Source organism: Osmerus mordax, chromosome 5 (genome assembly GCF_038355195.1).
Source record: "Osmerus mordax isolate fOsmMor3 chromosome 5, fOsmMor3.pri, whole genome shotgun sequence".
NCBI classification, from domain to species: Eukaryota; Metazoa; Chordata; class Actinopteri; order Osmeriformes; family Osmeridae; genus Osmerus; species Osmerus mordax.
Genome location: NC_090054.1, coordinates 9,689,971 through 9,702,903, shown reverse-complemented (window position 1 = coordinate 9,702,903; position 12,933 = coordinate 9,689,971). Strand labels below are relative to the sequence as shown.

The 12,933-nt window shown below is 42.3% G+C and overlaps 1 protein-coding gene across 5 annotated transcripts in view; it reads left to right on the top strand.

Moving 5' to 3' along the window:
- tp53bp2a (tumor protein p53 binding protein, 2a) overlaps nt 1-6,105 on the top strand; it is a 28,980-nt gene extending 22,875 nt beyond the window's left edge. For all 5 annotated transcript variants that reach the window (XM_067236131.1, XM_067236130.1, XM_067236128.1 and 2 more), the window contains 5 exons: nt 778-915; nt 1,305-1,438; nt 1,896-2,062; nt 2,504-2,703; nt 4,808-6,105. In XM_067236131.1, coding sequence (XP_067092232.1) covers nt 778-915; nt 1,305-1,438; nt 1,896-2,062; nt 2,504-2,703; nt 4,808-4,849 — 681 coding nt within the window. In that variant the 3' untranslated portion in view covers nt 4,850-6,105. The remainder of the gene's footprint in view (nt 1-777; nt 916-1,304; nt 1,439-1,895; nt 2,063-2,503; nt 2,704-4,807) is intronic.
- The last annotated feature ends 6,828 nt before the right edge of the window (nt 6,106-12,933 follow it).

The following is a 12,933-nucleotide window of genomic DNA, read 5'->3' as shown; positions in this document are numbered from 1 at the left end:
CTGAGCCCCTAGCCTGTACTCTCACAGCTTAGTGTGCGTGTTCCTTCACATGTTGTTTGTCAGGACCAGAAAGGGTCATGGGTTGTTGTGCTGGTCCAGACCTAACATGGCCACCAGTCCTGGCCTTGCTGTCACCAAGGTCAACCCCCTCTCTTCCCACTGTTATATAACTTATCAGTAGATGTATTGTTTTGGAAAGAGGCGGGTCCTGTTTAATTCTGCATTATCGGATGACACGCCCTCCCCCTCCCACACACACACACGTCTAACACCAGATATGATGGCGTCATTACCAATCCGGTAAATAAACTCCATTATTCCCTTAATGCCTCTATCAATCCCCTTCATAAGAGGGTTTACCACCAGGGATTCTTCCCCGGGGCCCAGAGGGATATGAATGTTGTGGCCCATTTCTGCCCCCCACCCCCCTCACCAAACCTTATTGGCCCCCTCCCCTTTGCAAAGGACCCAAAGGGGTTTTTAGTTTTATGGGAAGTAATCGGCTTGGGGATGATGTTCAGCGAGACTAGTCAGTTTCCACCCCTGTTCTATTGGTCAGTCGGTTCGATAGTGAGCCCTTAGCTGGAATGAGTCAGTTACCTTTCAACCTCCACCTGGAGTGTGTGTGTGTGTGGGACCCAGCGCTCTGCGTTGGTGGTCAGACCTGAGACAGGACTACACAAGTTATCATCCACAGCCTGGCCCCTGGGCGCTTCTTGATGGCTGCAGAGCGCTCTTCTCACCCGTGTGTGACTGTGTGTGTGTTGGCACGTGCAGGGCAAGCGGACTAACCTACGTAAGTCGGGCTCGGAGCGCATCGACCACAGCATGCGGGTGAAGTTCAATCCCCTAGCGCTGCTGCTGGACTCGTCCCTGGAGGGGGAGTACGACTTAGTCCAGAGGATCATCTACGAGGTGAGACACAGTGGATACGAATGTCAGTTCCGAGATATTAATAGCAGTGCGTTGTATGGTTAACCTAGAGTTATGCTGGATCTTTTCTGTACTCGCTACTTACTTATTATTCCCCTCTCTATGTATATTTATGTATATGCGTGTAGAAATGTGTTCTTTATGTACTATAGATTAATATAATGTGGATATCTGCTTGTTGGACCTCATATTCCAAAATCATAGTCATTACTACAGTTATAGCAGAAAAGTGAAAGCTGGTATAATGTAGAAGAAAAATGGGGACCAACTATGTATTAATTCCAATGATTTTGGAATGAGAGGTTCGATGTGAGAGTGTATTTTACAGTAGAATATATCTTAACATTTCTCTCTCTTTCTTTCTCTGCCAGGTAGAGGATCCAAGCCTGCCCAATGATGAGGGCATTACTGCTCTCCATAATGCTGTTTGTGCCGGACACACGGAGATTGTGAAGTTCCTGGTGCAGTTCGGTGTTAATGTCAACGCAGCTGATAGCGACGGGTGGTGAGTTGAAAGCAACTTCACTTACTCTGCATTGTTTCTGCTGTTGTTGAAACAACATATGTGACTGGAGCTGGGAAATAAGTCTGCATGTCGGCATTTTTCGAATCATACTAGAACGCAAAACCTTTAAAAAAAAATATATATATATGATGTTAAAGTTGAAGCGTTAAAAAAGTCACTCAATAGAATAAACAAAAATTTTAAGGTCACAGAATACTCATAATCTGTAAAGTAGGTTGGTTAAGGCATGTCTCTTCTAACTGATTTCAAATAATCTTTCAAATAAGCAAAAATCAACAAACATACAACAATTTTCACTACTTGAGGACCAAAATACCAGGTCCTGTCACACTTGATGATTATAAATATCACATCAGTGTGTCTATTATATTGTTTTTTAATATACTTCCCTTTTAACATTAAATTTGTCCCTATTCCTCTGTATTTTGCACCCCAGGACCCCCCTGCACTGCGCAGCCTCATGCAACAACGTGCAGGTGTGTAAGTTCCTGGTGGAGTCGGGGGCGGCCGTGTTCGCCATGACCTACAGCGACATGCAGACAGCAGCGGACAAGTGTGAGGAGATGGAGGAGGGCTACACACAGTGCTCCCAGTTCCTCTATGGTCAGTGGAGATCAGTCATCATTAATCTTCTCTGGTTCTCTCTTTGCTTATCTGGGCCACTAACAGTGGTGCGGTGTGCATACTGTATATGCAAACGTTTTGGTGCTCTGTTGAAAGTATGTATGTGCATAAATGTTTCAGTGAACAATGGTTTCCCTGAGCTTTACAACGTACAAATGTAAACTCCTTTCCAAACATTGTATTACAAACATGTAATTCAAAAGATAAAGATTTAGTGTAACGTCTCGCTTTATTATTTGTAAAATTTTAAAACATGTCACAAATCTTTTTTCGAGGTGCGCTCCAAAAGTTTTATAAAATTGTACTGAACTCTTTTAAAGTGTCACTTATGACATAACTGCGTAGTTTAGTGGATGTACATGTGTGAGAATTTGATCATGGACCATGCCAACCTCACCCCTCTCTGCTTCAACCCCCCAGGTGTGCAGGAGAAGATGGGCATCATGAACAGGGGTGTGGTCTATGGCCTTTGGGACTACGGCAACGAGAACCTTGACGAGTTGGCGTTCCGTGAGGGTGACTGCATGACTATTATCCGCAGGGAGGACGAGGACGAGGTTGAGTGGTGGTGGGCACGTGCTGGTGATGCGGAGGGCTACATCCCCCGAAATCTCCTTGGGGTGAGTCTCAGAGCGTAGTGACCCCTGACCACCCAGTTCAGTGGCTGCTTTATGTACATAAATCATTGCCACCGCTGTTCAGAATTATATGGAATGTCATGTTTTCGCAAGTACATGACTTTAGAGATGTCCATTCCACTGAACTCAAACAAAGTCACTTTTAAACTTCGCAACTGGCACAATGACAGAACGTCAATCTCTTGCAAAGTCACGACAACCAAATGAACAACAGACCAAGTACAGCAAAGCATATTCTCCTCAGGCAATGACAAACAGGGCACAGGATAGGATTACGTTACCAGCAGTGGCGGTCCTAGCACATTTGGCGCCCCGGGCAAGTTTTTCCCTTATACCCCCTCAATATCAACTTATTAATAAGGACAATATATTGTGACATTGTGTATACAATGGCTATTTCCAAACTCAAAATCTGATTGACAGTCGTTGTATATTGATGGTATACCACAGGTAAACCTTTCACAGATGAGATATATTACTGTGCTTGTTGGCAGCAGAACCCAAAAATGTTCCAGCTAGTGAAGTGCTAGCTAACTAGCTACTAAGCTAGCAAACTCAATGAATCATAAAAACAGAAACATTAATTCATAAATAATGAATAAAATAATTGCCAACAATGTTTATTTAAGATACTCATTCTCAAATGTAACCTTATTATACAAGTAGACAGGCAGAAGTAGTGGAACAGGAGAGAAGCGTGGAGCAAGTAAAAGGGCTGTAAGAGATGAGTGAAGAGAAGAAACAAAGCCATCAGATTGGGATGCTAAATGTGTTGTAAACTTGTGTTTTGCAGTCAAGTGTCATTTTATTTAATATTTGAAAAATTATTTCAAATGTTACATTCCGCACACGCTCACCACCCATGTAAAATTAAACCCTTCGCGCCCGCTGCTAAAAATATCTGAGTGAGTGTTTTCTCCATTTACAATCACTATGCCTGGCTTGAATTCCCTAAACTCTGGTCACCACTTGGTAAACACTTACAAATGTCTCTGCAGTGTTTGACGATTTTCCATGAAGTCCCCATATAAGGGTTCAGCAGAGTCCACAAACAATTCTAATGTTATCTAGTTCAAAGAAAGTGGGAACAGTACAAACTAGAGAGGGTACAATTTCTGGGGAAATTGTGGGGTGTGCTCCTGTATTTCCTGCGCTTCCCACACAACAGAAGTGTAGTAGTTAGCTAGCTGTACAATTTACCGGGGCTAGGTCTGAATCTAGGAGCAAAACAGAGCACAGTTGCCAGCTGTAGGTATATGCAGGTAGCAACGCAAGTGCAAAATAACTATTTAACTGGTTGGCTCCATGACGCCGGATAAGTAGGGCTCGTGAGACTGCTCACCAAAAGAACAAAGGGGAACCCACTTGTCTAGCAGATTAAGACATGTTTGTAGGTACATAGCCTAAACTTTCCAAGACTTTCAGCTACGGTACTAATGCTGAGGTCTCGCTGATATCGCTGTCTGTCTTACTAGAACGTCATATCTATGCGTCGTTGCTAATGTGTGATGTGTTGTGACACTAGGCTAGCACTGAGTTCCCTTGTGCCACACAAGGCACTTTTTGCCACAAAAACTTAATTCAAGTCTAAACCGTGCAACAGAACGTAAATCCCAATAGAAACAATGTAATCGCTAACAAGATGAACCTTTTGACACTGACGTTGTCTATTTAGTCCAAATATTGAGGGATCCTTAGGGGTGTGAAAAGAAATAATAATATATATATATGAGAGAAAACAATGGTTGTGCTCGCTGAGGGCTTGAGCACACCTAATAAAACCAGGAAGATTATGGAAAAATTACAGATCAAAAAAACATGTTCCATATAGTTTCCCCCCCATTGTCAGATGTTAAAATGCCTTCCTTATGTTTTGCTCAACATTCTAAAATATCTAAGTAGTTTAGCAGTATTAGACAAGGTTTGGAATTATGATATTATGTACCAGAAGTAAACTCCTACCAGCTACATGAGAGACACGAGAAGACTGGGTCCCTATGACCTAAGCTGAGGAAATCAGTAAGACTGACAATGATTTGATACAATGTATCAATTGCATGTTGACTTCCATTCTTCTCTACTGCAGCTGTACCCCAGGATCAAGCCCAGACAGAGGAGCCTTGCATAAGGACTGGTATACCTGGAACACCGCCTCTCAGAAGACAGAAATGTTTTTGTCACAGGCCACTCTGAACTGCTTTAAGAGAGGCCCCGCGGTCAGATGAATGAACATTGAGACCAAACTACATGAAGGAGTTTCGAGCAACTATGAACTGTCCTCTTCCAGATTGGGCCTATTATAACCACTGACACTGTGGCCCTCGCCCAGGCACTTTTTTTCTATTTCAACACAGAGGGAGCTTTCCACACATATTTTTCCAAGACCACTGTAGGTGTTTAAGACACAAATTACTTTACGTTTCTTTTGTTTTTGTTGTATAGTTTTTACTCAGATTTAAGCATCTGAAACTGTTTGTCTATAGACCAGAAGTATAATGTCAGGGGTACAAATGGAACAGTATTTTTTTCTAAGTGATTTTAGTTTTTATAGTCTAGTTTAAACCTGTCTTTCTTCTGGTTAACAGCCATTTTACTGTCTAGAGAGAGAGAGAGGGAGCTAGAACTGAATAGGGCACCAGAGAGTGAATGAGAGTGATAGACAAAGAACATGATTGTTACAGGAAGCTGTTATAAGTGTGTGTTTCTTGTTGTGTATACCATGACAATCTAACAGAGACTCAGTACTTTGACAATGATGTTTCCTGTGTTTTGTGACCATGTCCCTGTCTCTTCCTATCCACATTATATTGGAGAATTGTATTCAGCAGCAACCTCTACCTAGTTTTAAAAAAAGAATTATGATTAGTTGTATGTTCAGTAAGGCAGTAATGTTGAATGAGCTATTGCCATAAATTTGGTTGTCCATGATGTCAGCATAACCTGTAAATGTTTTTAACGTTTTTCTCTGGGTTTATCGCTGTTTATAGCTCTGCTATAGAGATTATCTATCAAATTCACTTGTGTAACACAGTTGTTATACTGTCATAATCAAGCTTCATGTCGTAATACATGTTGTCTTAAACAGATTATATGGACTATTTTAAGAGAGAGAAAATTACATTTAGATTAAGTATAGAAACTCTTATCTGTGGATACGGATGTAGCAAACTGTGAAAACAGGAAACCTGTGTCTTCTTGTCAAATCATGTGACCCCAGTAGCTGATCCAATCCAATTTATAGTATTTCAGTATGATCTTGACATATCTCTGTCTACACCACAAATGTATTTATTTTTGTTACCTTCAATTATCACCTTTTTTCAAGACAATAACCACACATGTAGAATTGTGAACATTTACAATAAAATACTTTGTGTAATGATATCTGTGGCAGAACTTTACTGCATACACTGACTGACCACCAAAATACCAGTATTTATTCATAGATACATTTATAATAGCTTCAGAAGTCCCATCTTGATTGGGAGAACTTGCCATATCTACACTGCAAACATACAGTTAGGTCCATAAATATTTGGACATTGACACAATTTTCATAATTTTGGCTCTGTATACCACCACAATGGATTTGAAATGAAACAATCAAGATGTGCTTGAAGTGCAGACTTTCAGCTTTAATTTCAGGGTATTTACATCCAAATCAGGTTAACGGTGTAGGAATTACAACACATTTGATATGTGCCCCCCCCCCCCTTTTTAAGGGACCAAAAATAATTGGACAAACTAACATAATCATAAATCTAATTGTCACTTTTAATACTTGGTTGCAAATCCTTTGCAGTCAATGACAGCCTGAAGTCTGGAACCCATAGACATCACCAGACGCTGGGTTTCGTCCCTGGTGATGCTCTGCCAGGCCTCTACTGCAACTGTCTTCAGTTCCTGCTTGTTCTTGGGGCATTTTCCCTTCAGTTTTGTCTTTAGCAAGTGAAATGCATGCTCAATTGGATTTAGGTCAGGTGATTGACTTGGCCATTGCAGAACAACCAGGGAAATAATTCTTCTGTCATCCACCACAGTTGTTTTCCGTGGTCTTCCGGGTCTTTTGGTGTTGCTGAGCTCACCAGTGCGTTCTTTCTTTTTAAGAATGTACCAAACAGTTGATTTGGCCACACTTAATGTTTTTGCTATCTCTCTGATAGGTTTGTTTTGATTTTTCAGCCTAACGATGGCTTGCTTTTTGCTCTTTGGACTTCATATTGAGAGTTGACAGCAACAGATTCCAAACACAAATATCATACTTGAAATGAACTCTAGACCTTTTATCTGCTCCTTGTCAATGAAATAACGAACTCCCATGAGGGAATAACATACACCTGGCCATGGAACAGCTGAGCAGCCAATTGTCCAATTACTTTTGGTCCCTTAAAAAGGGGGGGCCACATATCAAATGTGTTGTAATTCCTACACCGTTCACCTGATTTGGATGTAAATACCCTGAAATTAAAGCTGAAAGTCTGCACTTAAAGCACATCTTCATTGTTTAATTTCAAATCCATTGTGGTGGTATACAGAGCCAAAATGATGAAAATTGTGTCAATGTCCAAATATTTATGGACCTAACTGTAGTTCTTTTTTGTTTTTGCTCAAACATTAATTGAGGAAAAACAAAAACAATATATTAGTGAATTAGTCAAAGAAGCGTATGGAGCCACTTATCACCAATGGAAGCCCCTGTTATCATCAATGGACTAACATCACGTAGCTTCACACTGCACCGGGGGGACTTGACAAGGATGCCCACTCTCCCCTTCACTATTCACCATTTTCATTGAACCATTAGTAGCAGCCATCCGTCAAAACAGTTAAATTAAAGAAATGTAAACACTAAACATACACCACAAAATCAGCATTTACGCTGATCATTCATTACATCTACAAGAATCCCCATCATTAAAATGAACGGGAACGGTACTGCACCTGACTACATCCAGTCTCTCGTCCAGCCTTACACCCCCACCAGCCACCTATGGTCTTCTTTGGACAACCGTCTGGTGGTCCCACCTCTCAAGAGCGCCCACTCACAACCCAAGCTCTTTTCCTGTCTGGCCCCCCAATGGTGGAATCATCTCCCCACCTCCATCAGAGATACTGACTGTCTCTACATCTTCAAGGAAAGGCTAAAGATGCACTTGTTCCGGGAGTACAACGGTACTTAACCCTTGTGCTGCCTTCGGGTCACATGACCCGGTTCACAATGAACCATCGTTGTGTTTACCCAATTTTACCCAATACAAAAACAAATAAAAAGCATTTTCTTTTAACCTTTGCAATGTGGAGGGTCTGATACAGCCCAACGGTTAAAAGAAAATGCTTCACTTTGTTTCTGTATGCGGTAAAGTTGTCGCAATACGACGGTAGGTCACAATGACTGATGGGTCAGAATGACCAGAAGATAACACAAGGGTTAAGAAAGATTTGTTGGGTCAGATGTTAGTTTATTTCCTCCAGGAACACAATGACACTTATTGAAGGACTTGCTGCACTTGTTGGTTAGTTGTAACTGATTTAACTTTTTGTACTCGCTGTGAATTATATTATTGTTGCTTGCTTTCCTCCAGGTACACTTTAGCACTTTCGAGGATCATGTTGTTTAAAGATCCTGTAAAGTAAATTCCATGTTTTGCTTCTAAGTACATTATATACGTGTGAAATGAGTTCCTGAAAGCATTTGCAAAGCGCTAAAACTTTGTCGCACTGAAATGTGGAGTTAGACCGAAGAACAGTTTCTCTTCCGTTTTCAGATCAGGTTTTAATGGGCAGAGCCAAAAATGCCCTATCTACGTCATTTCGCCCCATCTACGTCTGATCACTGACTGGCTCCTCCTGCTGTACTGTTATTGTAGCTTACATTAGCTAGCTAGCTAGCTTCAGGATGTCTCCCACCACCCGCAACTGCATCTTCCCTGGATGCAAGAACTAGCTGCGCTGCAACGCCATTTAAGTTCCCTGTTGATAATTAAAGGAAAAATAGGTGGATAGATTTTATGAAGAGCCACGCTCATGGAAAGCTTCGGATAAACTCCAACAGCCGCCTCTGTGCCACTGACCATTTCATGGCGGACAGTTTTAACATGGACCAAAGACAGACGGGGTTCACCAACACACGGCTTCTCTTGCAGCACGGAGCCGTACCGAGCATCGCCCCCCCCCCCCGGCCGTTCATCCTCTGGTCGCACCTGGACCATCCACCGCCGCCAGCAGTTCATCACTCAGTTCTGTGTGCTTGTTATAATTATACTAGATAACTTTTCCAGAGGTATCTCTGCTATAATTAGTGCAAACCGCTAACTTGATATTAGTCTACTCGGTGTAGAATTATGGTATTTTGGTGAAATGGTAGCTAATGTGCTAGAAGTAGAAGTTGGAGAGCTCACTGTCTGCTGTCTCTGCTGTAAATGTTTACTCCTGTGTTACAGCTCAGGGGAATATTTCATTTATATGCATCTGTATGTTTCACTCACTAAACAAATATATTCTAATTCTATACTGTTTTGTTCGGCTTGACGTAGCGTCCATTATCTGGGTCGTAGGTAGCTTACTTGAGAGAGGCGGCACCTTCCAGCGAGGGGGCTGAGCTTCAGCTCCTTCAGGCGCCCCCCCAGTCTCAAACAGAGAAGACTGCTGATTTTCTTACGATTTCAAAGCCTAATTTAACATACTTGTCTGTGTTTTTTTTCATTCGAATTTGGATGGGTAGTTAATAACACATTATTCTGTGGTGTGGTGAACTTGAAACTCGTTTTTAATTCCACTTTACAGGATCTTTAATTGAAATTTGTTTAACTACATGCTCTTCTGGTTCCACCCATTGGCACTTATTTACTTTTTACAATGTATGCTTCATGTTTTGGCTACCCGCAATGTTTTTGGGGCTATCTTGTTGTTTATCATCATTGACCTATGTACTTTTTGTAAAGCTCTCTCTTGTAATTCGCTTTGGATAAAAGCGTATGCTAAATGACTGAATGTAAATGTAATTCTCTAATATTTCCAAATACTCGATCAACTGGAGTAAATCTTCTACCATGCGGTCCCCCGTGCAGCACTGGGTCACTCTGACCATGCCATGGTCCACCTGATTCCTGCATACAGGCAGAAGTTAAAGCTCTGTAAACTTGCTGTGAGTGCATCGAAGCAGTGGACCAGTGAGGCTTTGGAGGATCTGCGAGCGTGCTTGGACTGTACTGACTGGGATATGTTCACGACTGCTACCAATAGTCTGGATGAGCTCACAGAGGTTGTGACATCATACATCAGCTTCTGTGAGGATTCCTGTATACCAACACGCACCAGGGTGAGCTTCAACAACAACAAACCCTGGTTCACAGCTAAACTCATAAGGCTGAGGTTGGATAAAGAGGGCACGTTGAGGAATGGGGACAGAGACAGTTTCAAGGAGTTGAAGTACAGGTTTAGCAAGGAGGTGAGAGAGGCTAAATGACTGTACTCAGAGAGACTAAAACAACAGTTCTCTGCTAACGACACTTCTTCTGTCTGGAGAGGGCTCAGGCAGATCACCAACTACAAGCCCAGAGCCCCCCACACCGTTAACAACTCTCGCCTGGCCAACGACCTGAATGAGTTCTACTGTCGATTTGAAAGACAATTGGACTTTCCTGGACAACCCCTTCCCACACTAAAGGCCTCCCCCCTCCGTTCCCTCCCCTCCTCCCCGCCATCAACACAGAGACGACTCTCTCCATTCAGGAAAGAGAAGTTAACAGACTGTTCAAAAGGCAGAACCCCCCGCAAAGCAGCTTGGCCGGACTCTGTCTCCCCTGCCATCCTAAAGCACTGCGCTGACCAGCTATCTCCGATGTTCACCACCAACTTCAACACCTCCCTGGAGACATGCCATGTACCAGCCTGTCTCAAGTCCTCCACCATCATCCCTGTGCCCAAAAAGCCACGGCCAACAGGACATAATGACTACAGACCTGTCGCCTTGACCTCTGTGGTAGAGAAGTCTTTTGAGCTTTTTTTGGTGCTGGCACACCTCAAAGCCATCACAGACCCTCTCCTGGACCCGGTGCAGTTTGCCTACAGAGCCAACAGGTCTGTGGACAATGCAGTTAACATGGCCCTCCACTTCACCCTACAGCACCTGGACTCCCCAGCAGGATCCTGTTTGTGGACTTCAGCTCTGCCTTCAACACCATCATCCCCGCCCTGCTTCAGGACAAGCTCTCCCAGCTGAACGTGCCTGACTCCACCTGCAGATGGATCACAGACTTCCTGTCTGACAGGAATCAATGCATTAAGCTGGGAACACACTTCTCTGACTCCCGGTCAATCAGCACCGGATCTCCTCAGGGCTGAGTCCTTTCCCCTCTGCTCTTCTCCCTGTACACCAACAGCTGCACCTCGAGTCATCCGTCCGTCAAACTCTTTAAATTTGCGGACGACACCACCCTGATTAGGCTCATCTCTGGTGGGGATGAGTCTGACTATAGGTGGGAATCTGACAACCTGGTGACCTGGTGTGGCCAGAACAACTTAGGGCTAAATGCTCTTAAGACAGAGGATGTACTTCTTTCGGCAGATGAAGAAATTCAACCTGCCAAAGACAATGATGGTGCACTTCTAAACAGCCATCATTGAGTCCATCCTCACCTCCTCCATTACCATCTGGTACGCTGCTGTCACTGCCAAGGACAAGAGCAGACTGCAGCGTATCATCCGCACTGCTGAGAAGGAGATTGGCTGCAATCTGCCTACCCTCGAGGACCTGCACACCTCGAGGACCCTGAAGTGGGCGAGGAAGATTGTGGCCGACTCCTCCCACCCTGGACATACCCGGACCATACTCACCTCTAGCAGAAGGCTGCGGTCCATCAGGACCAAAACTTCACGCCACAAAAACAGTTTCTTCCCAAATGCTGCTGGCCTCTTCAACAAGGCCACGGGCTCACACGGACTTTGACTTTAACCACTATCTGTACAATGACACCTTGACATATTCAAATGTTACACTATTTGTATTTTTTGCACTATTGTTTTTTTTATACTATTGTATTTTTATATTGTATATAATGGCCATTTTATATTTCATATTCTTTATTTTTATTCTAAATTTGACATACTTTAGCACCTTAGGATTAGTGAGACTTTGTACATTAGTATAGGTAGACCACTTATTTAAGTTAAGATTCCTATATGTTTAATGTATACCAGTCCTGCCAAAGTAAATTCCTTGTCTGTGCAAACTTTCATGGCGATTAAAACCCATTCTGATTCTATTCTTTCATTACATTCCAACAGGTTGGATGTGACATCCCAGACACCACCTATCTCTCTATACACCAATCACATCACATACTTAGGCATTAATGTGGATTAACTTTCCACTATCCATTATGGGCAGAATATCAGTCATTAAAACGACTATACTCCCCAAACTAAACTATTTACAGTGATTCCAATACAACCCACCCTTACCTGTTTTAAATCACTAGACTCAATCACTAGCGAATTTTACTGTAAAAATAAGACCCCAAGAATTCTACCCTACTACCCGACAGAAACCAAAAACACAAGGATGAAGCATCACATTTCGACCACTACATTTTGGCCTGTCAGCCTCAAAATATATATTCAAATGGATTAATCCTTACCCATCAGAAAAATCATTAATGTGACACACATGTAATGTATATTAAGTGACTTAATTTAACAACATAAACAGTCAATTAATCCTAGTGGCTCTAACACTCGCAAAGAAAACTATCCTCATGAGTTGGAAATCAAGGGACAGCAACCATATTGCATCTGGAAAAACTATAAAAAGACTCAATGGAAAACCTGTCCCCTTCCATTCAAAACAATACACTAAAATACACCCCTCTTGTTCATCACTCATTATTTTCCAACAGTCATGAATCCATTGACCTTGTTTGTCTGAAACCAACCTCAACAATACATTTCCATCAACATCCACATATGATTTTAGACTGGGGGGGAGGGGGGAGAATTAGGAAGAGGTAGCCTTGTCAAGTTGGCTGTTGCAAGGTATGTTGTATGATGTTTGTTTGTCTTAGTTAATTTGTATTTGTCACACGTAAATAGTGTCACAGTCTTTTCATAAAGAAAAAAGAAGAAAAAAAGAAAGGCGTATGGAAGGGGTTGTCATTTTATGATTAAGGCTTACCATTTAAGTTATTTTATTTATAAATTAGTAGATTTAATTGA